This window comes from Aedes albopictus, chromosome 1 (assembly GCF_035046485.1).
Source record: "Aedes albopictus strain Foshan chromosome 1, AalbF5, whole genome shotgun sequence".
NCBI classification, from domain to species: domain Eukaryota; kingdom Metazoa; phylum Arthropoda; class Insecta; order Diptera; family Culicidae; genus Aedes; species Aedes albopictus.
In genome coordinates this window covers 225,967,100-225,993,964 of record NC_085136.1, presented here as the reverse complement: position 1 = coordinate 225,993,964, position 26,865 = coordinate 225,967,100, and the positions used below count along the sequence as shown (strand labels likewise).

The 26,865-nt window shown below is 39.3% G+C and overlaps 1 protein-coding gene across 1 annotated transcript in view; it reads right to left on the bottom strand.

Annotated features, from left to right (window-relative positions):
* LOC109410069 (uncharacterized) overlaps nt 1–26,865 on the bottom strand; it is an 88,979-nt gene that overhangs the window by 16,392 nt on the left and 45,722 nt on the right. Inside the window, exon 2 of the mRNA XM_019683599.3 lies at nt 6,746–6,861. Coding sequence (XP_019539144.3) covers nt 6,746–6,861 — 116 coding nt within the window. The remainder of the gene's footprint in view (nt 1–6,745; nt 6,862–26,865) is intronic.

Below are 26,865 nucleotides of genomic sequence, written 5' to 3'. Positions count from 1 at the left end.
TGCTGTTTTGTGTTTTGGCAACATTACAAAACGTACTGTATAAAAGCAGCTGTTGTATTGGCTGGGACTCTTACTCGATTTGCACATCTTCCGGCAAATCTTCCGGCGTTGAATTAAAGTGCAATAAAAGCAACCCAAATAATTTCACAGCACCAGAGATGGGTAGCTGTAAAGAATTTGTGTAGTAGCTATATATCCCGCTTAAAGTTTGTTTTGACAATAATGTTTACATCCGACAAGCCGTGTTGGTAAACCAACTGTTTCTTTATTACAGATTCTAGCTGTAATGAAATCGCATAACGGCCTTTAAAGCGCTGCTGGTTTGGGGATTTGTCAGTCTCAGTATAACGAATTGTACTGTATAGTAGCAGCTGTTTTGTTAGTGGGAACTCCTATTCGATTTGCTCAAGTTTTCACATCTTCCGGGAAATTTCCCGGAGTTGGAATAGAGTGGAGTAAAGGCAACCCCAGTGACAAGCAATGAATTTCTGAAAACCGAGTTTGGTAGCTGTATGGTGCTTGTTTTGCAGTCGTGTATTAGCTTATGATTTACATTTGATTAGCTTCCCTTTTATTCAGCGTTGACTGCTTTTATTCGATGGTTACACAACAGAAAGCAAATGACTGAAGCTTATAGCGCTGAAAATGTTAGTTGGGACGGCACCGCTCAAACGTCAAATTATTGAACTGAGCTTGAGCTTGATTGACCGCCCGTGGCTGCTACTCCAACACCAGTATCGCCAGACCAGCTACACTCACACAAGGAACCAATGCGATGTGATATCTGTCGAAGACTTGCAGGCATCTTCAGTGTGTGAGAGTTGACGTTCTTCTATTTTTAGGCGACACAATGGCGCTTGCCACGTCCGGTTACAGGTCAATGTGGGAAGGAGGAAGGAAGTGATAATTGCAATCGTTTGTATCCACAGCAGACCGAATATACGTCTGCGTTTGCACAAATTCATGCGGATGTAGGAGTGTTGGTGGGATGTGGTTGGCAGAGGGTTCACCCATTGATGCGTGGATGCCAGGCGTAAGATCAGTGTGTTTATTATTCTGAAGATAATGCGGCACAGTTCGTTTGATTGCATAACTTGTAAGCGTTATCTGATAAATCGAGACTGTGCTGTGAAAGTTGGAAGGAAGGGAAACGGCTTTTCCAACCCGTTCGTGTTCTAGGGATGGCTATGAACATGTGAATATACATGAGTTGTATATCCCTTTCGTGACGAACCAGCACAATTGTGCTGTTGAGCAACAACTGTTTTGTGTAACTTTTTCAACTGTTTAGTCTTCGGTTTTCCTGATGTAAATTATTTTGATGATTGAGTCATAACTTGTACTTGCATGTGTGCAAACAAACTTTTGTTTATGTTCTGTGTAAAATTTACCACAACAAGTTAAACAAAAAGTGAGCAAAAATGGTAAAACATGAAAAAGTTTTATCTGTCGCAAATTTTTAATTTTCGATTTATCTAGGTGGACAAGGCTAGGAATCGAAAGACAAGGAATAGTACTAGCAAATGCCAAAGAAAAAGTGTTGATATATTAAAAAGTCTGAGAGTTCTGGAGAGCCAAATTTGAGCAATTTGTATGGAAATTTCACTTTTTTTAGCTCCGTCACGAAAGGGATATAGAGAGGACGGAGAAAGTGTGTAGAAAGATACAAAGTAGGAAGAAAGGGACGGGCCAGGGATTGAACCCAGGACCTTCTGCATACGAATCAGTAGCCACTAGACCACCAAGCACTTCAAATTATAGAACTCGTGCACAAAGATGTAAGTACTGAGATTGCTAGTCCTCAATTGTGCCAATTGACATTATGGTTTACAACAAAAGGATAAACCCGATAAGTGCGACAAGATTACGAAGAGACAAGACCTGGCGACCGGAGTTGTCCCTTAATCTCTCCTGAGTTCCAAAACGAACTAGAATTGAAGAATGACATGAACAGCATCCTGAAAGCTGTGATCATTGGAACCTGCAGTATAGTAAGACAATTTCTGAATCATCACAACTGAAAGTACATCCAAATGCAGACTCTTTAGGATAGAAGTAAAAGTTTTCAGCATTTTTGCTGAAGAGTGCCAAAACCGTGGCAAATTCTATAATAAATAAAAAGTCAGCATACCACGCTTTGCAATTAGAACTTAAGGTCGACACAAGTGAACACACTTCACGGTATCCGAATCGCCGAATCAACTCCCACAAGCTTACCACTCAGCTATGGGATTATGTTCTCAAGCTTCGTTCAAATTTAATTAACGAAAATTGAAAACAAACATTGTTTGGCACGTTCTCCCTGTGCCGAATCAGTTGTTTAACAATTTCCAAGACGTCATTCCGGGGGATTCAACAAGAAAAACAACTTCCATTTTGCCGGTTGCAAAAATTTGCCGCGGATCAACCATTAATCCCCATCGTTTATTAGCATGTGATTCAGTAAGATAGAGATAACATTCCGTCGAAAACACACCTGTGTATCATGTGCGTCTGACCGTCCTCATCGTTATCATCGCGGTACGATACAATGCTAGGGGTCGACCGGACGTCGTGCACACTCTCCAGAAGATCGGTTAAAAATTATCACGTGCACGGTTATTAAGTGATCACGATTTGCGAGAATGTGATTTTTAATATCAATATTTTGTCAGTGATGTTGAACGGTATTGTTCGAGCTTCCCGATTGGCAACGGTGGAATGATCTATCGTTTTTTTTTGTGAACCAACACTGGCGTGTGATTTCTCCTCATATTCTATTGTGGATTTATCGGCTACTTGTATTCTACGGATTCCCGGATAAACTGATACGGTTGATCAAGGCGACGATGGATCGAGTGATGTGCGTAGTTCGAGTATCAGGGGCACTCTCGAGTCCCTTCGAATCTCGCAGAGGGTTACGGCAAGGTGATGGTCTTTCGTGCTTGCTGTTCAACATTGCTTTGGAGGGTGTAATAAGAAGAGCGGGGATAAACACGAGTGGGACGATTTTCACGAAGTCCGTTCAGCTGCTTGGTTTCGCCGATGATATTGATATTATTGCTCGTAAATTTGAGACGATGGCGGAAACGTACATCCGACTAAAGAGTGAAGCCAGGCGATTAGTCATTAATGTGTCGAAGACAAAGTACATGATGGCAAAGGGCTCCAGGGAGGAATCACCGCGCCCGCCCCGAATTCATATCGACGGTGATGAAATCGAGGCGGTTGAAGAATTCGTGTACTTGGGCTCACTGGTGACCGACGACAACGACACCAGCAGAGAAATTCAGAGGCGCATTGTGGCAGGAAATCGTTCTTACTTTGGACTCCGCAGAACTCTACGATCGAATAAAGTTCGCCGTAACACGAAGTTAACCATCTACAAAACGTTGATTAGACCGGTCGTCCTCTATGGGCACGAAACATGGACCCTACGTGCAGAGGACCAACGCGCCCTTGGAGTTTTCGAACGAAAGGTGTTGCGTACCATCTACGGCGAAGTGCAGATGGAAGACAGGACTTGGAGAAGGCGAATGAACCACGAGCTGCATCAGCTGCTGAGAGAACCAACCACCGTCCATACCGCGAAAATCGGGAGGCTACGGTGGGTGGGTCACGTCATCAGGATGTTGGATAGCAACCCGACTAAAATGGTTCTCGAGAGTCATCCGACCGGTACAAGAAGACGTGGAGCGCAGCGAGCTAGGTGGGTCGACCAAGTGGAGGACGATCTGCGGACCCTGCGCAGAGTGCGGAACTGGAGACAAACAGCCATGGACCGAGTGGAATGGAGGCGGCTACTATGTACAGCAGAGGCCACCCCGGCCTTAGCCTGACCGGTAAGGTAAGGTAAGTTGTATTCTACCGGTTACTTAAGTAGCCGTTACAAAGTAACCGTTCTCATATAAAAATCAACTTGATTGTCAAAAATTATTGTCACTGGGTAGCTAGAGGAATAGCGCATACAATAAAAATGTTTAAAATCATTTTTAAGTTACTCTTTTTATAAAACGGCTACTTTGGAGGCCATACTAAAGCGACCGGTAGAGTACAAGCAGCCGGTAAATCCATAATATCTCCATTCTTCTATTACTTACAGACTGATTCTACCCCAACAAACATTTTAGCTGTATAAGAGTTGAATAAACAACTCTTACGCAAACTTCAGCTTAAGAAACTTTTATACAGCTATCTCTGTTTCTTGGGACGTTCTAACTGGTTCTTGATCTGCCTCTTCAAATTAGTATCCTTATGCGCATTTCAACAACTTCTGCAAAAAACCCACCGTCACTATATTGCACAGCATAACTGGTGACTAACGGAAGACTTGCAGTCAATTACAATCGAATAAACTGATTTCACTCAACCAAACTTCATCTAACGGTAGCAACAGTTCTTCAAACTCAGTCACGATGAGCTTCTTGTGTTGGCCATAAAACAATCTTTCGGCAATATTCTTACCCTGCACCGGCGACAAGGATCAAAGCCCATCGTGAAATGTTGTTACCCGGTCTTGACTACAGCACTATATATGTACAAGCGATACAAGCAACGTATAAAACAAAACGACATCATCCATAGTCTAGACTTGGACTAGACAACGCGGCCGGCGATGACAATGATATTGCATCACGGCAGAAGGATGGCACTTGAAATGGTATGCTTACACGAACCCCCGAAGAAAAAAAGAAAGTCGAACATCGTACCGGTGAAAGCTGTTGTTTCCGGAGAGAAAGGGTGTCGCCACACAGTAATTTCAGGATGCTGCCACACAGTAATAACATGTGGCAGGCATGAAGATACTTTATGTCCCAACAAGTCAAGAAAATTTCTTTTACGAAAAGTTCTTGAACCGACCGGGAATTGAACCAATCACCCTCGATGATATTGCTGTTAAGGACAAACGTCTTGAAATCCCGCTTCAACAATGCATTGGAACTTCAGACACGCACAAATCTCAAGAAGCAAGCTTCATACAACAGTGAATTTCATTATTCTGTTCTTGCTCACTAGTAATAAGCTTAAAATCAGAAGATGACGTGCGCTGGTTTTGTTTACGAAGAGATTTGTGCGCTGCATGAGTAGGTACCGAAGGCGGCCATTTTGGGATTCTAACAAGTCTGTCCTTAACCGCACGCGCAAACGCGTTACTATGCCATCGGCGAATGATATGGCTAATTGGGCTTTGCTTTCCAAACTGTTCCAGAGGGTCCGTATGTTTTCCAAACATAAAGAGTAGAGTAACCAATATAAACGGTGTTCTTTTTGGACACACAGAGGGCCACCTAAAATTGTCGAGATCCAGGATATTCGCAATAAGCATTCTCATCATGAGAGTCTCAAACGACGTTGGCACATTAACTTGAAGATACAATGCGTATAAGAGCCAACAGTTATTATAATGAGACATGCCAGAGCAGCAAGCGAAACATTAGGTAGTCGACTTGTGACTTTGAAGTGACAAAACTGTGTTGTTAGAATGGTAAATTCAAACATCTTATCTGAGGGTACTTGATTTCTTGGGGTTTCGGCTTGCAGTCTGAAATAATTTGCGTTGACTGATTTCAGATCGTCGCCGACGTTTCGGTCCAGATATGGGACCTTCCGGCTCTGTACAACAATCAACTTGTCACAGAACTTTTTTGAAAGCTAAAAATATCGGGTTGTAAAGGGTCACGCTGTCTGCTACACTTCTGGGCCATCCGTTATGATTCGGTCCAGGGAATCTCCTTCTAGCACGGAGAAATACCTGTCGGGATTGACCACTTCTTTAACCTGTCAGGACGCCCGCCATTTCGATCCGAAAACTGCACTGCACTCGCGCTGTATATGACGAGCGAAGTTTTTTGGTAGTGCTGTACTTTTTACAACGGCGCGAGTCCTGTTTGCTTTAGTTTGTTTTAGTTTGCTTTAGTTTGCTTTAGTTTGCCTTAGTTTGCTTTAGTTTGCTTTAGTTTGCTTTAGTTTGCTTTAGTTTGCTTTAGTTTGCTTTAGTTTGCCTTAGTTTGCTTTAGTTTGCTTTAGTTTGCTTTCGTTTGCTTTCGTTTGCTTTCGTTTGCTTTCGTTTGCTTTCGTTTGCTTTCGTTTGCTTTCGTTTGCTTTCGTTTGCTTTCGTTTGCTTTCGTTTGCTTTCGTTTGCTTTCGTTTGCTTTCGTTTGCTTTCGTTTGCTTTCGTTTGCTTTCGTTTGCTTTCGTTTGCTTTCGTTTGCTTTCGTTTGCTTTCGTTTGCTTTCGTTTGCTTTCGTTTGCTTTCGTTTGCTTTCGTTTGCTTTCGTTTGCTTTCGTTTGCTTTCGTTTGCTTTCGTTTGCTTTCGTTTGCTTTCGTTTGCTTTCGTTTGCTTTCGTTTGCTTTCGTTTGCTTTCGTTTGCTTTCGTTTGCTTTCGTTTGCTTTCGTTTGCTTTCGTTTGCTTTCGTTTGCTTTCGTTTGCTTTCGTTTGCTTTCGTTTGCTTTCGTTTGCTTTCGTTTGCTTTCGTTTGCTTTCGTTTGCTTTCGTTTGCTTTCGTTTGCTTTCGTTTGCTTTCGTTTGCTTTCGTTTGCTTTCGTTTGCTTTCGTTTGCTTTCGTTTGCTTTCGTTTGCTTTCGTTTGCTTTCGTTTGCTTTCGTTTGCTTTCGTTTGCTTTTGTTTGCTTTTGTTTTGTTTTTAAGTCGCTATAGTTTATTTTAATTTATTTACTAAGCTTAACAAATTTGAATACTTCAAACATCACCAGTATTATGCTTTAGACATTAAAATTAAGCAATTCCTGCAAAACCAAACTCACCTTATCCTCCGCGATGCCATGATTAACCAAAAGGGCTACTCCCTTTTCTGTCAAGGCGCGAACCAGCTGTGAACCGACTCGATTGACAACCGACCGGATGGGGCATTCCTCTGTGCCTGTTGGGGAAACAAAAATAAAACAAACCTAGCGTCAGAGTTAATTTGCAATCACAACCACCACGAATCAAACGGATCAAACAAATTGATTGACCTTTCCCCCAACCCGTAATAAATACCAATGTAAAAATAGACTTTCGTATCAGTAGCCCCTATGCGATTGCGGAGCGGTGTGCCGGCGCGTGGCGAAATTTCTAAATAATCTGAAATATGATTCAAGTAGTAACCGCCCTCTTCATTTCGAACCGCTAACAAGTCACACCGGCTGGTTACCTTGTAAGCTCTTGCGTTCAGAATCATACGGACGAATATAACTAGAGCGCTATATAGTTGGTTTGATTCTTTCTATTGTTCTAATAGCAAATCATAATCATCTTATATCGTACTGCACTCGGTTTAACATCTATACACTTAGACTGATAACTGTAGTTACGCCCACATCATATTGAACGCGACATATGTAACTAAGCAAGCATGTTCCAGAACCGCGTGGCGTGTGGTTTACAAAATCGTCAATTGAAACGTAATCGGTATACCTACTACACTTCTCGCTCTTCGACAGTAACCGATAGCGTTCGATGTGTCGCCGGCGATGCGACCTCTATAAGTTGTGATGTGTCGTCATACAAGTCCCCGTGTTAGTAAACTTATAGACGACGTAACCACCAGCACCATCCCCGTGTGAGAAACGCGTTCTTGTGGTTTGACAACTGTGTTTAAATCTATCTTAAAATCCATCCAATATATAATCTTTACATTTTGGTTATCGTTTAATAAGAAACAAAAGTGTAAGTTGATGTTAATGATGCTTGATCTCAAACCGTATTTCGAAACATCAAGAGATTTCTGACCGAGTTTTTATTTCGAATTAACGAATTGCAAGTTAATTAATGCAATCAATACATCAAACATGTAAATTATGATCACATTGGTGCATACGTCAACTATGTAATCACCGCCTGCATACGTTCACCATTATCGTCTTCACCCATTCACCCGCCAGTTGATGACCAGTCATTGGGCATCAACTCAGCATCTCGCTGTCGTCGATGACGTCGCTCTCGCTGGTCATAGCATTGAAAATTGACGCTAAGTGTTATTACTTTCCGTCAGTGTTTCTCAATCGCCAAAACATGAAATTGTGAAAAGTTTTAATTGAATTCGGCTCCGTTGTGCCTTTTGGCGCATGAGCCTAGAATAAAAGATTAAGTAAAAAAAGCGATTCAAACTCGTCTTGAAGAAACTTCTATCTATCAATCGCATGCGCAACTTACGGCAACAGATCTACACTGTCGTCCTACGCATGGTTGTCCCAAATTATATGGGAATCCCATGTTAATGGAACAACTATGCATAGAACGGCAGTACAGGATCAAGAACAATACGTACAAAGACAAACCGTCGAAAGGACTAATGATAGAGGAGTTGAAATGATAGGGATATAAGGTCAACGGTCCAATTTGTTGGAGAGAATTGTCCTATAATTGATCTATCGTTCTTCGGAGGTTTTTCTTCAACCGTTTATCTCTAAACCAAAAATATATGATGGAAATGACTGTATGCAATCACATTTTCGATAAAAGTGAAGTCTTCGGCAAAGTTATTGCAAACCTACGCATCTTTAAGGGAAAAATATGAGTAATAGGACGCAATCAGTGTAGTACTATATTTGTATGGCGAGAAGGCGAATTCTATGTTGCTGTAATAGAATGATGCATGGGTAAGTGTATGCACTGATGTTCTTGCAATAACGGAGTACCAACCGCGGGCGGTCAACCAAACATATATGAACTTGAAATTGAGTATGCGGATGCTATGCTGATCTTCAAATTTTGGAGTGACAAAGGTGAGAAATTCAGTGTCACTTCATTGCTAGGTTTCGCATCTGGTGCATACTGTACGCATATTACCCGGAACAAATCAATCATTTGCGATGGATTGTACTGCCTTACGCCTTATGGCCTTCGTCTCCAAATCGCCTACAGAACTTGCTTGGATTTATAGTACGAAAGGTGAGCGCTTTGAAAATAACATGGGACGCAAACCTCCGGTAGCTCGTGTATGCTCAGCGGACATACCGACCAGCTTACGATTTCCTACTTTACGATCAACGATCAACGATCAAATCTGACTATACATGTCAATGGTTGCTACTCCGTTATTGATCTGAGCTGGTACCAATTGCACTGAGATCCAAATGAATAAGGGCTGGGACACTCCACTTATTCTCAAAGTGCAATTCTAGCAGCTCATACATTTTGGATCAATACCGGCGCCGGCCACGTCCTTATAGTCAGTTGGGAAGGGAAAGGAATGTTAGAGTGTTCTGGTTGTTGCTACTAAAGACCGAGATCACCTCTGCATCCCCACATCCAGCACGGACTGGGGTATTTTGTTAGACGGAAAGGATGGGAGATCTGAGAGTCACCGTTGGGTCGGTGATGCGATCCATGGATAGGGGGTTATTTATAGTGTTCGTAAGGTGATAGATTGTGTGGTGAATGAGGTGAATAAGGTCAAGCGGCACAGTACGCTTTGGTTGCATAACTTGTAGGCGTTATTATACACTGCATACTTGTTGCATAACTTGTAGGCGTTATTTATTATATACACTGTGCTTTGAGTGGAAATTGGAAGGGAGGGAAACGACTTTTTTCCAATTCGTTTCTGGTTCTAGCGATGGCTATGAACATATGAATATACATGAGTTGTATATGTAGAGAAGAGAGAGAGATAAAGTGGATAGAAAGATACAAAGTAGGATGAAAAGGGACGGGCCAGGGATTGAACCCATGACCTTCTGCATACGAATCAGAAGCGGTAGCCACTAGACCACCAGCTTACGATTTCCTACTTTAACGGATTTATTAGCGTAGCTGAACCAAGGCCACTTATGTCTCTGCTGGGCCTTTCCGTAGCCGAACTCCTGCGGTAGCCATCTACATTGTAGCCGCATCCATGATCTTATTCTGGGTTTTGACCTTTAGACAGGGATTGGCGGCATGCACCGTGCGGTGCAAAAAATGCGTGTGCTTCACACAATCTCAAGTGCTTGTCTCCCGTTTTGTCGAGAGACAGAGACGTAATGAGTGAGAGTTTTCGTAATTGTGCGAGAGACAATCGCAGCACTAGCTCTACGGCGCAGGGAGTAATGCACGGTGCTTGGGACTGTGCTTGTCTCCAAAACGAAAAAATCACTTAATAAATTAATTGAAGAGTTTGTGTTTTCGGCAAAGTTGTTAAGCTTGTCAAGGGTTGACAAGTGATGGGTCGTTTGATTCGAAATTTTTCCAATCATGCGTTGTATCAAGCCAAGTGCAAAGCACGGAGACAAGCACCGAGAGAGTGCATACGAAAGAGCGTGAGAGACAGGAGAGCTCCAGCGCGCGGCAAAGTAAGCGAGCAACACACAACCGATTGCGCGTACTCGTCTCCTTCTAGTTTGTTGTGCTGTCTCGTAGCAGCGTGTGCGGCACGCAAAGAGTTTTGAGTCGCACCCTATCCCTGCCTTTAGAGTTGCTAACGCGGTGAGAACCCTCCTCAACACCCTCACCTCAAGGGCATGAATTCAACAGTGGATTTCTACAGATTAGTAAAAAGTTTCTCGAAAGCTTCCAAGCGTACCTCCAGAGTTTCCGCTATGAATTCAAGACCAACAATTGAAAAGGCCGCATCAACATTGCGTAAACAAACACGTTTCTGTCGATTTGGGGCCTTCTGAACGTCACCCACGCATCTCACTACCACTAACAGAAAGCTGGATGTTTGCGCTTTCTGTTAGTGGTGGTGAGATGTGTGGGTGGAGCTCAAAAGGCCCTAAGTCGACAGAAACATGTTTGTTTACAAAATGTTGATGCGGCCTTTTCAATTGTTGGTCTTGAATTTATGAAGAGATACCTTCCGGATTTTTTTTTTGTATTTTTAGCATGAAGTCTTTCAGAGATTTTCTTTAGGAATTACTCCAGAGATTCCTACAGGAACGCTACAAAGAAGGATTTTTTTTACTCAATCATTTATTTGAGGCTCATGCGTCATTTGGCATAACGGAGCCGAATCCATTTGAAACTTTTTTTTATTTTACAATTTCTAATTTGCTAGGTTAGTTTTGGGGAACCGTAAAACTCGCGGTTTGGTCGAGGTTAGGGAGAACAATCATGTTTTAGGAAGGGATGGGATGATGGGGCTTATCGTTTACTTTCAGCAGCGGGCGTAGTTGCTGCTAGTCAAACGTAGAGTGGACAAACAACCTGTAACGATACAAACAAACGGTTTTCGAAGGGGCACGAAGTGGACAGGTGCAACAACAAGACGGGGGTATCAAACGAAGACTTCAGCTTGTTTCAAAAAGTCGTACACAAGCTTCATGTACTCAAGATCAAGTTTTCCCAACACATCTCTAATGTCTGCCTTTTCTGGTTTCCCTCGGGCCCTGAGGGATGCACATAAATCGGATCTGGCAATACCGTATTCGGGACATTCCCACACGACATGATTGATGTCTTGGTAGCCTGCACCACAGCTACAGCGATTGCTATCAGTGAGCCCTATTCGATAGAAATGCGAGCCCAGAGAGTAGTGATTGGACATAAGTCGACACATTATCTTGATAATATCTCGACCCATGTCCAACCCCTTGAACCACGCCGTCTTCGATACCTGTGGGAGAATTGAATGTAGCCACCTGCCCAATTCCCCTGCATCCCATTTTTGTTGCCAACTGACCAAGGCATGCTGACGAGCAATCGAAAAAAATCATTAAAGGCGATATGACGGTCATAAATATCGCCTTCCATAGCGCCCACCTTAGCGAGCGAGTCCGCTTTCTCATTACCCGGGATCGAGCAATGTGAAGGGACCCAAACCAAGGCGATATTATATGATTGATTCGATAAAGCACTCAAAATTGATCGTATTTCGCTTAGGAAATACGGGGAGTGCTTCACCGGCCTCATTGAACGAATAGCCTCAATTGAACTGAGGCTATCCGTGAAAATGAAATATTGTTCAGAGGGAAGAGAGGCGATTCGCTCTAATGCATAGTGTATAGCTGCCAATTCTGCGACATATACTGAGCAAGGTCTTCGAAGTTTATGGGCGACGCTATGAATCTCATTAAATACACCAAATCCAGTGGAATCATTTGTTTTAGACCTGTCTGTGAAAAACTTTCTGTAACAACCAACATGACCAAACTTGCTTGCAAAAATTCTTGGAATGTGCTGCGATCGGAGCTGATCTGGGATTCCACGGATTTCTTGCTTCATGGTCAGATCAAAAACTATAGTGGAATCGGAGAAGTCTGGGAAGCAATCACGGTTGGGAACATTCAAAGAAGGGTTAACCTCCAGAGTCATGTACGAGTACCGTCAAACGGGGTTACTTGCAACAGGGGTGTAACTTGCAACACGATGACGTACATTAAATGTAAACTATTTTCTCATAATAATGAAAGCTAGTATGCTCCACTATTTCGGTTATCGAGATTATGCATACCAAAGATTGATTCAGTGGAAAAATCAGCTTTATTACTTTATTTATTGTTTAGCTACACTGTTAAAATAGTTTGCTCAATTCATGCCGTAAAAACAAGTATAGAAATCGTGCTTTACCTCTCTCCTACGGTAAGTGCAATAAGTCTGACGACCTTGCGTGCAGTAAGGGTACCTAATGGAAAGCTTAACTAATCAATAAAAGTTTAATAAATTTTTCGACTATGTAATTTAAAAAATCTTTATCATATTCGACAACCACTATGGGGTAACTTGCAACACTTAAAATTGATAAAAATGTCTAGTATTTATTTTCATTTCACGATATATAGAATAGAAGTAATCGAAACGAATCATTAACTAACTCCGTAACGCGCTTATTTTTGAATGTCGACTCAATTATTACAGTTTTTGCACGTGACCTTCAAACATTGTTAAGGATTGCTATATTTTGAAATTTTATTCTTGTTTCATCTTGTTGAAAGCTGAATTTAGTTTATGGGTGTTTCAAAACAATCGCCAACATCAATTTTGCGTCTATATTGAGCAAAGTATTTCAGTGGAATGCCCAAATGAACGGCTTTGATAGTTATTTACAAAGTTAAATGGGTGTTTAAATCATGTTATTTTAGCTGAAGTAGCCGAACACCACTGCAAACTGAAAATTACCTATACCTGACTTACTCTACTGTTCATGAAATGACATTTAGCATTGTTGACATTTTGTAAGTAGTACGAAGTCACGAGATCCATATTTATTTTATATTTGAGGGACGTGAGATCTGTTGTGAAACGATATACTCTTGTAAGACATATCAATTTGTTCGTTAAAACTGTTATTTCAGTTGGTAAGAGTACATCTTTTCAATGCATTTTTCATGCATTACATCGAAACTTATGATACGACCAAGTACTAGAATGTTAGTGCAGTTTAATGGTAGCTAACTTAGCTTTACGTCATATGTTGCAAGTTACCCCACAGATGGGGTAACTTACAACAAGCATGTATTTCGCACCTCCTGATTGGGTGGCAACGTATTTTGGTAAATCAAGTGCTGCATAATATTCTACTCGTAGTAATTAGTATACACGATGCTTTACAATATATTTTAAAAGCTTATATTTTCAGTGATATTGCGTCAAAGTCAAAAAGTGTTGCAAGTTACCCCATTTGACGGTAGTACACTGTCATAAACTTTGTTTGGTGAATTCGTTCGATCAGCTTCTCAAAGTTTTCAATTACCAATGGATTCAGCACCTCACAGCGGATGAGGAACCTTAACGACAATTCCACGAAACGATCTGATAAAGGGAGTACTGCTAGTAGTACCTCCAAACTCATTGTGTGCGTCGAGTTCATGCAGCCTAACGCGATCCGAAGACAACGATACTGGATACGCTCTAGCTTAAAGATGTGTGTTTTCGCGGCGGACTGGAAGCAAAAGCTATTGTATTCGAGAACCGACAGTATCGTTGTACGATAAAGCTTTATCAGATCTTCCAGGTGGGCTCCCCACTATGTTCCGGTGAGTGTACGCATGAAGTTGATTCGTTGTTGGCACTTCTGATACAGATAATTAATGTGCTTTTCCCAGGTGCTTTTAGAGTCGAACCAGGCCCCTAGATACATATGCGAAAGAGCTTGAGTGAGTTCCTTACCCAAAAATTGAAGCTCTAGATCGGCTGGATCGCGCTTCCTAGAAAAGACAACTAACTCAGTTTTCTCCGGAGAGAATTCGATACCCAGCTTTACAGCCCAAGCAGACAAATTGTCCAGAGTATCTTGCAATGGTCCTTGCAGATCTTTCGCCTTTGGTCCGGTGACAGAAACCACGGCGTCGTCCGCAAGCTGTCGTAGCGTGCAATTTTCCACGAGACATTCGTCGATATCTCTGGCGTAAAAGTTGTAAAGAAGGGGGCTTAAGCATGAGCCCTGGAGGAGACCCATATAACTAATTCGTGAAGTTGCCGAGGCTCCATAAGAGAAAAACATGTGCTTCTCAGACAACAAGTTGCACAAGTAGTTATTTAAAATCGGGGAAAGTCCACACTCGTGGAGTTTGTCTGAAAGGACATCAACGCAAACTGCAAAGAAGGAATTATTGAACAGAGATTCAAACAATAACTCATTCAGGAGTCGTCTTGAGGTTTCTCCAGTAATTACTCCCAGTGTTGGTAAAATCATACTCAACGCACGCTAATGAACCGCTCCAACGTGAGCAAACTCGCGCGCGATTCTGAATCATTTTCTCACGCGCGAGATTTTCATGCAAAATCTCGCTCTCATGAGTCAAGCGCTGAAATCTCGTTCGCTTGTAAAACGAATCCAAACCAATTTGAACGGCATTCAATGTTGTTGCACGCTAGGTTTGCTTTTGTTCTATCATATGATCCTAAAAACTTCGATGTAAATAATCAGAACACCAAGAAATAAAGCAATGAGTGAAATCATGAGTCAACTCATGCATGATTTTTTCGGTGGTGAGTTTGGTGAGTCAAGAATCGCGCGTGAAACAACTCAACCATGAGATTTGAGAATTTGAGTTTTACCAACACTGAACTCCAGCGAATGCTCATATATATTCTCCAAGATCTTTTTCAGTAGTGGTCTAGTAGTTTATTGAGAGATTAAAGGAATTATGAATTCCTTGTAGAATATTTCCTAAGAATCTACTGTGAATTTCTAAAGGAAACTTCAAAGGAATTCTTGGGAAAATCTATGGAAGAACTTCTAGATAATCTAGATGAACTCTTGGTGGAATCGTTATTCTAATGATTCCACCAAGAGTTCATCTAGAAGTTATTCCATAGATTTTCCAACAATCTTTGGAGAAATTCATGGTAGAATCGTTAAAGGAATTATTGTTAGTTTTATTATTCCCTTGTTGCGAGATTTTTAGCCCCAGGCTGGTTCATTTCATGTTGTAGGAACTCCTAAAGCAATTCGTGCAGGAAACCTGGATTTTCTGGAGGAGTCTTGGAACAAGCTCTAGGAGAAACCTCTGCAGGTGTTCCTGAAGAAAATCTAAGGAACATCCGAATAGAGTAACAATTCTTGAAGGAATTCTCAGACAAGTCTGAATGAATTCCTTGGGGAATTGAATTCCTTGGAGAATTCTTAATAAAATCTTTTCCGGAACTGTATTGCTTCATGGCAGAATCTCTAAAGGAGCTGCTTGAGATCAACTTCCTGAAGGAATCTGAAAAGCATTTTCAGTAGAAATCTCTCAAAGAATTCCTTTATGGATATCTGGAAGAATACCGGATATATCTGAAGTAACATGTAGAAAAACTTTGGTTGAACTCATGGAGGAAGTCCCTGAGGACTTTTTGTGTAATTTTTGAAAATAAATCTGGATGAGTTTCTGGCTGAAATCTGGAGAAATTAGAAGAGATTTTTTTGCAAAAATCACAGGAGAAATTCTTGGGGGTATCTTTGGAAGTAATCTTGGAGAAATCTGTAGAGGTAGAAAAACATCCTAAATAAGCCACTTGATGAATTCTAGGAGAAATATTTGGAGCATTCCTGAAGAAATCTCTTGCAATCCTTACATAAATTATAAACTTTCTGTCAGAATCCAGAGCTTCTTTCTTTAACCTTTCAGAACGCGCCATCAAGCAACCGAAACTACACCACGCTCGCGCTGTATACGACGAGCGAGGTTTTTTGGTAGTGTTGTAGTTTTTACAACAGCGCGCGTCCTGAAGAGTTAGACTCCATTATTTCTCCTAGTTCCTTCAAAACCCTCACTTCATCTTCAGAATCAAAACCAGCAGGCTCCTATAGAGTCATCAGCTACTTTCCAGAATATCCCGTTTTTTAAGTCCTGAAATTTGATTTTTTTAGGAAATAATTCTGGATTTTACTTCCTGAAATTCCTGAAATTGAGAATCGACCAGACGTTTCTTATGATGTTCTTACAACCTGCGGAATATTCTTCAGAAGCTCCTACAGTAATTGTCAGTTTATTTTTTTTATTCGAACATTCCTTCTGTTCCATTTTATTGATTCCTTCAAAAAAATTTCTGGGACTCCATCAAAAGCTCCTTCTGCGATTCTCCCAAGAGTTCCTTGTTGTATTCTGGGATTCATCTAGGATTGTTTCCAGGTGTTCGTTTTGGAAATTCTACTGCAAGGCTCCGTACTGAGATTCCAACCAAAGTTTCTTCAGGGATAGCAGCAGCAGGAGTGCTTTTCATCCATGCCGCCGTTATTCTTTGTTGTTATTTTTTCTGCTGTATTTTCTCCAAAACCGTCTTTGGAATTTCCCTAAGATTTCCTACTAGGTTTCCATCAAGAGCCTCGAAATGTCTTCTAGAGTTCTTGTTTAGCAAAATCATGAAGATTGATATGTTGCATGTGAGGTTTTAGATAACATTAGATTATACCACAGCGATGGGAAGGTTACTCCACGACTCCCCGGAATATATCCGAAACCATGATGAAATTTTTAAAATCCGTTGAATAATTATTGAGAAACAGCTACCATCTTACCCCGCTGGTTCGACACGCTTTAATACGACACTTTTTAATTCGTACCCCGCTTATTCGACAAATGTCGAATTAAAAAGTGTTCAAATGTCACAGCGGTGTACACTGTAAATGCAAAACAGTTTGATATTGCGCTTATACTCGCACCAGCAGCAGCTCCTCTTGCAGCCACTAATTCCGGATGTTCTGAGTTGGTGCTATTCGACACCCAAACCGCCTGGCGACCAACCGGAATGAACTGGGGATGGCAACAATCGCAGAAAGAACGAGCTTTTCATCCGCACCGCCGCAATATCTGTTATTATTATTATTATTATTATTTATTTTAATTCAAAATTTAGAAAGAGGGAAAAGCCCCCTTGAGCGATTTACATTTAAAATCATTCTCAAAAGGGCGCAAAACCTCTTTTTCTTTTCAGAAATCATTACAAAAATAAAATATTATAAAACTAATCTAAAGGCTCAAACGGAATTTATCCATCGCAGAGCCGGAATCTTGATAATGGATCCTCAACCGAAAACCAGGCAATCCTCCATCGATTTTATATTTTCTTCAATCCTGAAAAAACAGAAAAAATGCGAGAATCATTCAAAATATAAAAAAAAATCATTATGTTTATAAATCATACTAAATAAGAAATGTCATTTAAAAATCTATATAACAATTGCATATTTGGAAGAAATTTACTTGCTAATATATCTCGAACAGACTCAGGAAACGTATCATGAGGTTTTTGTAAATTACTAAGGAATGAAATTCTAGGTATACTATATTTATTACAATTAAAAACTATATGATCAATATCCTCATAAAAATCGCCGCAATCACATAAATTAGAATCTTTAATATTAATGCGATACAAATAACTATTACAAATATAATGATTTGAAATAAGTCTTGATAATGAACAAATAAAATTTCTTCCAACAAACAATTTTTTGAACCATGAAGTGTGATTTACAATTGGCTGAATGGAATGACACCAACGGCCTTTATCGCTGGAATTCCAAGAAAGTTGCCAATCATGTAAAGATTTAGTTTTCAATACAGTATGATATTCAGAAGAAGCAATTTGACGATTATATATAACACCACAACGAACACCTAATTTAGCCAATGTATCAGCTTGCTCATTGCCATATATATTAGAATGGGCTGGAATCCATACAAATTTGATAATAAACCCCTGACGGTATAAATTATATAATTCTTCTTTTAATTTTAATATGATATGATGTGTTTTGAAGTTAAAATTTATGGATTTGATAGCATTTAAACAGCTTAAACTATCCGTACATATAATAAATATATTTGGAGTTAACTTTTTAATTATCGTACAGGTAAAATATAAAGCAGTTAATTCAGCAATGAATATTGAACAAGGGGATTGTAATTTATAAAAATAAGTAGAAGTGTAATTATATATACCAAATCCAGCAACATTTTGAATCAATGACCCATCAGAAAAAAAAATCTGATGAACATCAAAACCAATAAATTTTCGTTGAAATAACGAAGATGCAAAACGAGGAATTTCGAAACTAGGAATTTGTTTTAATTCTTCATGGAATGATAAATCAATAATAGGAGTAAATGAATGGATATTAATATCAAAATTATGGAAATTAACTGAGGGAATCAAATTTGGCGCAATATTCAATGAGCAACAATATTGAAATGAATGCAATATTCTACAAGTAGGATTTATTATTGATAAGCATTTCAAAATGTCAATTAATGGATGATTTTTATTGATACATTGTAACACAAATTTGCAATTAAGCTCGTGCAAACGCACTTTGAGTGGAATAATACCCGCTAGAACTTCTACAGATTTAGTATGAGTAGAGTTCATTAATTTTAGACAGATTCTCAAACTACGGAATTGAATTTTCTCTAATTTAGAAAAGTGTGTATGAGTTGTGCTTATAAAAGTGAAACAACCATATTCCAAAACAGAACGAATAGTTGTTTTATAGAGTACTATCAAATCAGATGGATGTGCACCCCACCAAGTGCCTGTAATGGTTTTGAGAAAGTTTATTCTTTTTGAACAAATTTTTTGAACGTGTTGAATATGTTTATTCCACAATAATTTTGAATCAAACCAAATTCCTAAATACTTATAGTCATCAACTTGTTCAATTTCATGACCATTGAGGTACAAATTAATACTAATGAGAGAACGTTTACGAGAAAATAAAATGAATTTTGTTTTTGCTACTGAAAAAGTGAAACCATTATTATGAGCCCAAGATCCAATGTTATCTAATGTGCATTGCATAAAATGACGAATTATTTCTCTATTATTTCCACAAATAGAAAGAACTTTATCATCCGCAAACTGATAAAAATAACAACCATTTGGAATGATAGATATTATATCACTAGTGAACAAATTATATAAAAAGGGACTTAAGCAAGATCCTTGAGGAAGACCAAAATAACTATACCGAATCAATTTTGAGGATCCTTCATGGAAAAAATGTAGAATTTTGAATGAAAAGAGATTATATAGAAAATTTGTAATTATTATTGGAATTTTTAAATTGTTTAATTTATTAAAAAGTAAATCAATTAATACCGAATCATAGGCACCAGAAACATCAAGAAAAGTTGATACAACATCTTGTTTTTTATTAAATGCTAAATTAATTTGTGAAGCTAAAAGAGCAACACAATCTCGAGTGCCAGATCCTTTCCTAAATCCAAATTGACAAGATGGCAAAATTTGATTATTCTCGGCCCATAATTCAAGACGATTCAATAACATTCTTTCCATGAGTTTACGAAGACAAGATAATAAACTAATCGGTCTACGACTATCAACCGATGAAGGATCTTTGCCTGGTTTAACAATACTAACAATTTTGATAAAACGCCATTCTGTTGGAAATATATTTTGGGATAAAAATAAATTATACAATGACAATAAATGTGTCTTTCCTTCTAATGGTAAATTTTGCAACACAACAAATTTTATATTATCAATCCCCGGAGAAGTATTATTTGTAATAGATAATGCTAAATCTAATTCTTCTATGGAAAAAGAAGCGCAAAGTTCTGGAAAGTAATTATACTTCTGATGATTTTTGAAGTTAATGAATTGAGGAACATAATTGGGACAAATTTTAGATGCAAATTTTTCAATCCAGTCTTCAGAATATTCCGAAATATTTGGCGAAGAAGAGTCGTAATTTCTTAAATTTCTAGCTACAGACCATAATGTTGATAAAGATGTTTCTCTGTCTAGATTTTCAATAAAATGTTTCCAATAATTCCTCTTTTTAAATTTAGTTACACGAACAAATTGCGCTTCTGCTTTACAGTATGAAAAATAATTTTCCCGTGATCCTGAACGGCGAAATTTTTTAAAAGCTTCTGATTTATTTTTCAGGGCAAATGGCAATATCTGTTGTAATTATGTTTCATAACAAACCCGGAAATCAAAACAAAAACAAAAATAGAGTTGCCAAATTTCAATGAGCATGGTGATGTAGGGTGACCAGTTTGTCGAATTAAAAGTTTACCCCGGTTATTCGACAACAGTCGGTGTCGTATTAGCGGGGTAATACGGTATTTGAATTTTGAAATTTTCGGCAAAATGTGGGTTGGACACGTACTTAGCCATGACTATTCAGATTATCAAAATTTGAGAACCACTGATCCACATGCTAGGACTCATATAGCCGAAGCGGATATTCAAACTGAATTACACATTTTAATAAACTTTGAGAACCACTGCCCCATATGCAACTGGTGAATCACATGGAATTACACATTTCGCGTCTTCGAAATCCTCAAGCATCGCGCCAGAAATTTTTATGTAACATCGTAGTCACCTTATGACTCTTCATTTTTTTTTTGCTTTCCTCACTCAAAACTACCTAGTAGCCGACTTTTACACTTGTTACGAACGTGGTCCGTGCCGCATGCTTTCATCGCCACGTCGAATCGGTTGGTTGGTAGCAGCAGCATCAGCTGTAAGAATTCCGACCGAACACCGAACATGCCGCTTGTTGCTACGGAAATCGGGCGCTCGCGTCAGAGATACGGGACTCCGATGATATATTATTGGGGATTTGCTAACCATAATATAAGCACTGTGGAGGAAGCAGGGGTAGTAGGGCAGGGCGATGCACCAAGGAAATTGTGACACTAATATGTATCTGTATAAGTTGGCAATAAGAATAGAATTGTATAAGACAACAAAATTATCCTTAGAATAGTATTACTTTTATTTTGATTTTAAAGTTTATCAAGTTTTTGAAAGTCAAATAGGATTCTCGATTGTTTAAAGATCTTTGGTTTTCTAAATCTATATTTTTATGTTCAGTATTGATTTTGTTTTTATTAATATTAAATGACTTTTAGTCTTTAAAATTTTCTTATCTTTTCTTATAAGATTTAAAACCTTAACTGTTCTGATTAGTCACTTTCATAATATATGTGTCTATCGATTATAAAATACAAGAAGATACAATTGAAATTTCTCTTTGATAATGCACAACTTACCCCAGTTTCCCTCAACACTTTTATTACCAACAAGCACCCGCATCTCTGCACGTTAGAGGGTGTAGTGAAGAATTGCTACTACACTTCTGTTACAAACATTCAATTGTAAGCACATTCCTCATTACTCGATACGCTATGGTATATGGTAAGATCAATACCGTCCTCAATACATGAATACTGTTCTAAGAGCAACCCGTGCGATGCGATGACGTCCACAGCTGTTAGTAAACAGATAGGGAATTTAACACCTTTTGAATGTAATATTTGCCCTACTTTATCGGGTCAATAAAATGCTGACGGCAAATCGTAGACTTCTTCCCAGAAAACTTGTAATTGATTTAGTACGCAACTGATGATTAATATCAGAATACTTTTCGCTACGTCGCACATGTATACATATATGTAAGTAATTCTGAAACAAATTTAAAAAAAAATACGTTTAGTTCATGCAGGTTTTGACACTCCAAAGCAACATTTTCATGACCAATTAGTCTTGTAGAGAGTTTCAGAACTGTCGTAAAACCTAATTCCTTTTATTTTGGTTTTATGGTGATTCTAAGAACCCTTTCTAGTCTATTTCTACATTTTCGTAGTTTCGTTTAACAAAAATCTAGAAAACCAGACAATTCTTTTCAGAGTTTGTAGGGTTCTACATATACAACAACAACATAGACTATTCCTAGCAGGATACATAACAGTATGACACAATTTTCAAAATCATCCAGTTTATGTAAAAATAACCTGGCATCTCTACAACCAGCCTTACAGCCATGATGTGTGATTGCCAATCTGGAGATGGCAAAATCAATCCTTCAGTTTGAAATTTCACGAACCATCTATTTTGGAATATTTTTGATTGACTGACTGGCATGGTTCGTTGCGCGGTTTCCACATGTCAATCCTGGCAGACATTCATTATCACATCGGCAATGTAAATTCAATTTGACTTTGGCATATACCCGCTCTATCAGTGACGACGACGAAACTGATTTGAGGGAAGTGTGATTCACGCACCATCAATGGGGAGGGTTCGTGAGATCACCGAAGCGGCTCTGCGAGCGCATGCTTGTGGAGCGTGATTTATTCTCTCTCTGCGTTAGCTCCGCTTAGTCTGCTAACAGATATCAACCGAAATGGCTATAGTTTTAAGAAGTCTTTCGAAGGAATTCCTAAATGGTTTGTTGAAGAAAATCTCAAATGAATTTCTTAATAAATTCCGAACAACATTTCAACTGAAATTGCCGAAGATATGACCAAACGAATTACCGGCGAAATAATTTTTCTATGGAAATCTTAAACAAATTTCTAAATAAACTGCTGAAGCCGATATGAACTATTTTCCTATAAAATTGCTGAAAGAATCACCAAAAAAAGTACCGAAAAAAAATCAAGGAAATTTAGAAAGTAGGTAATTTACAAATAGTCTGCCAGAGGAAATTTAAAAAAGAAATCTACATAAATTCCCGAAGTGAATCTCAATTAAATTCCCTACAAAATTGCCGAATATATTATCAAAAGAATTACCGAAAAAAATCAAGGATATTTTTAAAGAAATTCCCGAAATGCCGAAGAAAATTTCAACCGAATTTTCAACGAGATTTTTTTTAATATTACAAAAAGAATCACCAAAAACTTGTTTGAGAAATTTTTGGAGGAATTCTGAAAAAATGCCGAAGAAAGGACTGGTTTCCAAGCAAAAGTTACCAAAATATTCGAAAAATTTCTAAAGAAAAAGCTCCAGGAATTCACATAAGAATTTCCCGATGCTAAAATAATGATTTTAAAAATTCCCAAATTAACGGTCAAAAGAAATTTTGAAAGAACCTCCAAAAGATTTTTTTTTCAGCATAAACACTTTTTGAGCATAGTTGACCGCACAGTTCGTAGTTGCTACTCCGTGATGGACCGGAGCAATCGAAATTGCACAGAGAATCAATGAATAAGGCTTGGGACTATCCTACCATTCTCAATGTAACAGTTCGAAAGCACTCAACTTGAGTAAGGTCAATGAAGGCGCCGGCCACGTCCTTACGGTCATCAAGGATGGGAAGAAATGTTAGTTAGCCAAACGATGTTATAGAGACCAAGAATCGTTGCATCTCCACGTTTACATTTTAGATTTTATGATTATTGTTAAAGCATTTTTATTTTTTATTTTTTTTTTGCATGGAAAATGTTATTTTTCGTGTAACTTCACCGTGTAACTGACCGAAACAACAATTTTAAAATGATTTAAAAAAATGTAAACACGCTCTCAAAGACACCAAAACCCATTTTGAAATATACAGAACAGTCCTAGAAATCGGCCAAAAATATACAAGTTTTGATTTCCCAGAAAAGTTAAAATACAAAAATCCTCAAACCATACCACGTCTAAAGGCGGGGTTGGATATTAGAGGGTTAACCAAATGAATGTTGCCAAGGGAAATTCAAAAGCAATTGCTGCAGGAATTTTCAAATTAATTTCCAAAGAATTTGCTGTAAGTTATTCTGAAGAAATCTATATATATAAAAATGAGTTTGAAGTCCCTTTGAGGCAACAAAACTCACGAACGGGTGAACCGATCAGGATGACTTATGCAGGGTTTGATTCGTATTCATGGCGGCTGTGTTTATATGCAGAAAAAAATACGAAAATCATCTGAAAAAGTAAGAAAAATGATGAAGTATTGACTTTGAATGAGCTGGGAAGAAAATCCACTCAATCGAAATTAAACCAATCTAGAGTGCGTTGCTTGAATGAGCTCAAAAGCTGTCAAACCACCACAAGTTTGGCAAGACAAAGTTTGCCGGGACAGCTAGTTTCGAATAAAACTGCCAACGAATTTATTTGAAGAAATAACATGCTGAAAAAATATCCCAAAGAATGAAAAAAAATATCCGTAAAGTATTGGATAACTCCTTTAAAAATCCAAAAAATACTTCTACAAATACAAATTTATTTATTTTATTTATTGTGATTACCTCCATCTGACAAAATGTCTTAATGAAGCTTAAAAATAAAAAAAAAAATGCCTCATATCGTACAATTAATTAAAAACATTGGTCATGAACAAAAACAACTAACTCATGGTACGGAAGTATGACGTAATTCGTTGCTGGAGTGTGGAAACAGATACATTAAAATGTGAGCTACGGTGTTGAAAGTTTCCGACATAAAACGAACAGGGTCGTGCTGTCCATAAGCGGTGTTCCGACCTTCCAACCTGAGGAGGTTTTGCCTCCGGAGCGATCGTGCTGGAGCATTATTGTTTATTCTGGCCAAAAGTTGAGAAGAATCAACGCTGCCGTTCAGTAACTTGACCACGAACATAGTCTGCGCGGTTCGGCGTCTATTCTCCAAAGTGTCGATTCCCAGTAGTTGACAGCGATCATGGTAGGGAGTCATGCGTTGATCATTTTGCCAAGGAAGATTCCTTAGCGCGAAACGCACGATTTTTTTCTGGATTGATTCGATGCGAGATATCCAGGTGGTTTGATAAGGGCACCACACGACGACGGCAAACTCAACAATGGACCGCACAAGTGCACAATACAGTGATTTTAAACAAACCGGATCGCGGAATTCATTAGCGATTTTCATTATAAAGCCAAGCTGTCTGTTCGCTCTCGATATAACGTCTTCATAGTGGAACCGGAATGTAAGCTTTTCATCTAGGATGACGCCGAGGTCGCGTATACGGTGCACTCGTTCCAGAGGTATACCAGATAGCGTATATTGGTACATGATCGGTTTCAGTTTTCTGCTAAAGCTTATCACCTGGCATTTGTTAACACTCAAGGTTAGGCAGTTATTCACGCACCACTGCTCAAATCGGCACAAGAGCGACTGTAGTTCAATACAGTCACCAAGGCTATTGACAACCATGTATATTTTGGCGTCATCGGCATAAAACAGTCTCACCCCAGGCGGCAGAATTAAAGAAGCATCGTTGATGAAGAGCGAGAAGAGTAGCGGCCCAAGGTTACTACCTTGTGGGACTCCAGAGACATTTCGGAAGTGCTCGGATTGGCAGGGTCCCAGTTTAACACATAACGATCTGCCAGTCAAATACGATCTGAACCAGTCCACGCATTCTCGAGCTACTCCAATCTTTGCCAATTTTTCAAGTAGTATTCGATGGTCAACCCTGTCGAAGGCAGCCTTGAGATCGAGGTAAATAGCACCCACCTGCATTCCGGCGTCCATTGCCGGCAGGCACGTTGAGATGAATTGCGTGAGGTTGGTGGTAACTGACCGTTTTGGAAAAAAAACCCGTGTTGGTCGATAGAGATGTAGTGTCGACAAGAAGCAAACAGTGCATCGTTTACTATAATTTCGAATACTTTAGAGCAGGCAGAGAGCGAAGTTATTCCACGGTAGTTACCCACATCGCGTTTGTCTCCTTTTTTATGGACTGGGAACAGGAACGAATGCTTCCAGCTGTTCGGGAACTGCTTGCATTGAAAGGAGAGGTTGTAAATCGTAGCTAAGGGTTCTTGAAGAACGGAATGACAGCGCTTTAGCAATACTGGAGGTATTCCATCAGGCCCCACAGAGTACGAAAATTTTAGCTTCCTTATCACTCTAGTGACATCTTCAGCATCGATCCGAAAACAGTTGAAGTCCAGTACATCAGACGGCGAGTCAAAAACAGCTCTTTCGACTTCAGAGGGAGTTGGTACAAAATCGTTAAAAGCCATGTTGAACTGAGCAGCAAACAGTTCGCTTTTTTCTTCAGCGGAATTGGCTGAGTTAGTTCCGAGAAACATCGAAGTTGGCAATCCGTCTTCATTCCGCTTTGATCTAACAAACGACCAGAACTGCTTATGGTTCGACCGAAGATTACGTTGAGTGCGATCTAAGTAACGTATATACAGGAGCTTGTTGTATTCCCTGTACTCCCGACTCACGATGTTAAACTGCTGCTTGAGATACGAAGAGCGACAATTGGGTTTTTAAACTAAGCAAAATGTATTGATTTTTTGATTTTATACGAAAGAGCACCTTTTTCTGAGCCACTATGATTTTTTTCAGATTTTTAGAACCTTATTTTGGTACCTAAAATCAATTTCAAAGAGATTTTTTGAAATCACCTTTTGACAGCTGGGCAACTGCCTGACAGCTCCGCCCAGTACAAACTGTGACGAGGGGTGATTCGACAAATTGCTCCCATACAAACTTCAAATTGATTTTTAAATAGGTTCCCGGGCTCCAAAATTCATGAAAATTTGGATTTCAGCTCAGTTTGACATGCAGATTCAGAATATCGAATTATCTCAACATCGTTAAAGAAGCCAATTGCAATATCTGCGAAGCGCAGCGGAACGACGGCGTTTTAGTGAGCGCAATCTATTATTTGCCCAAAGCGGTTTCGGAGCGGGTCTTACAAGAGGCACGTGCGTTGATACAATACGACTAACAGTATTTGTGAAATATTCAACAGCGTCGTTGACGTTCTCTGCCGAGCTTAGGGGACTCCAATCAACAGAAGCCAGAGCAGCGTTCAGCGTGGTGAAATCGGCTC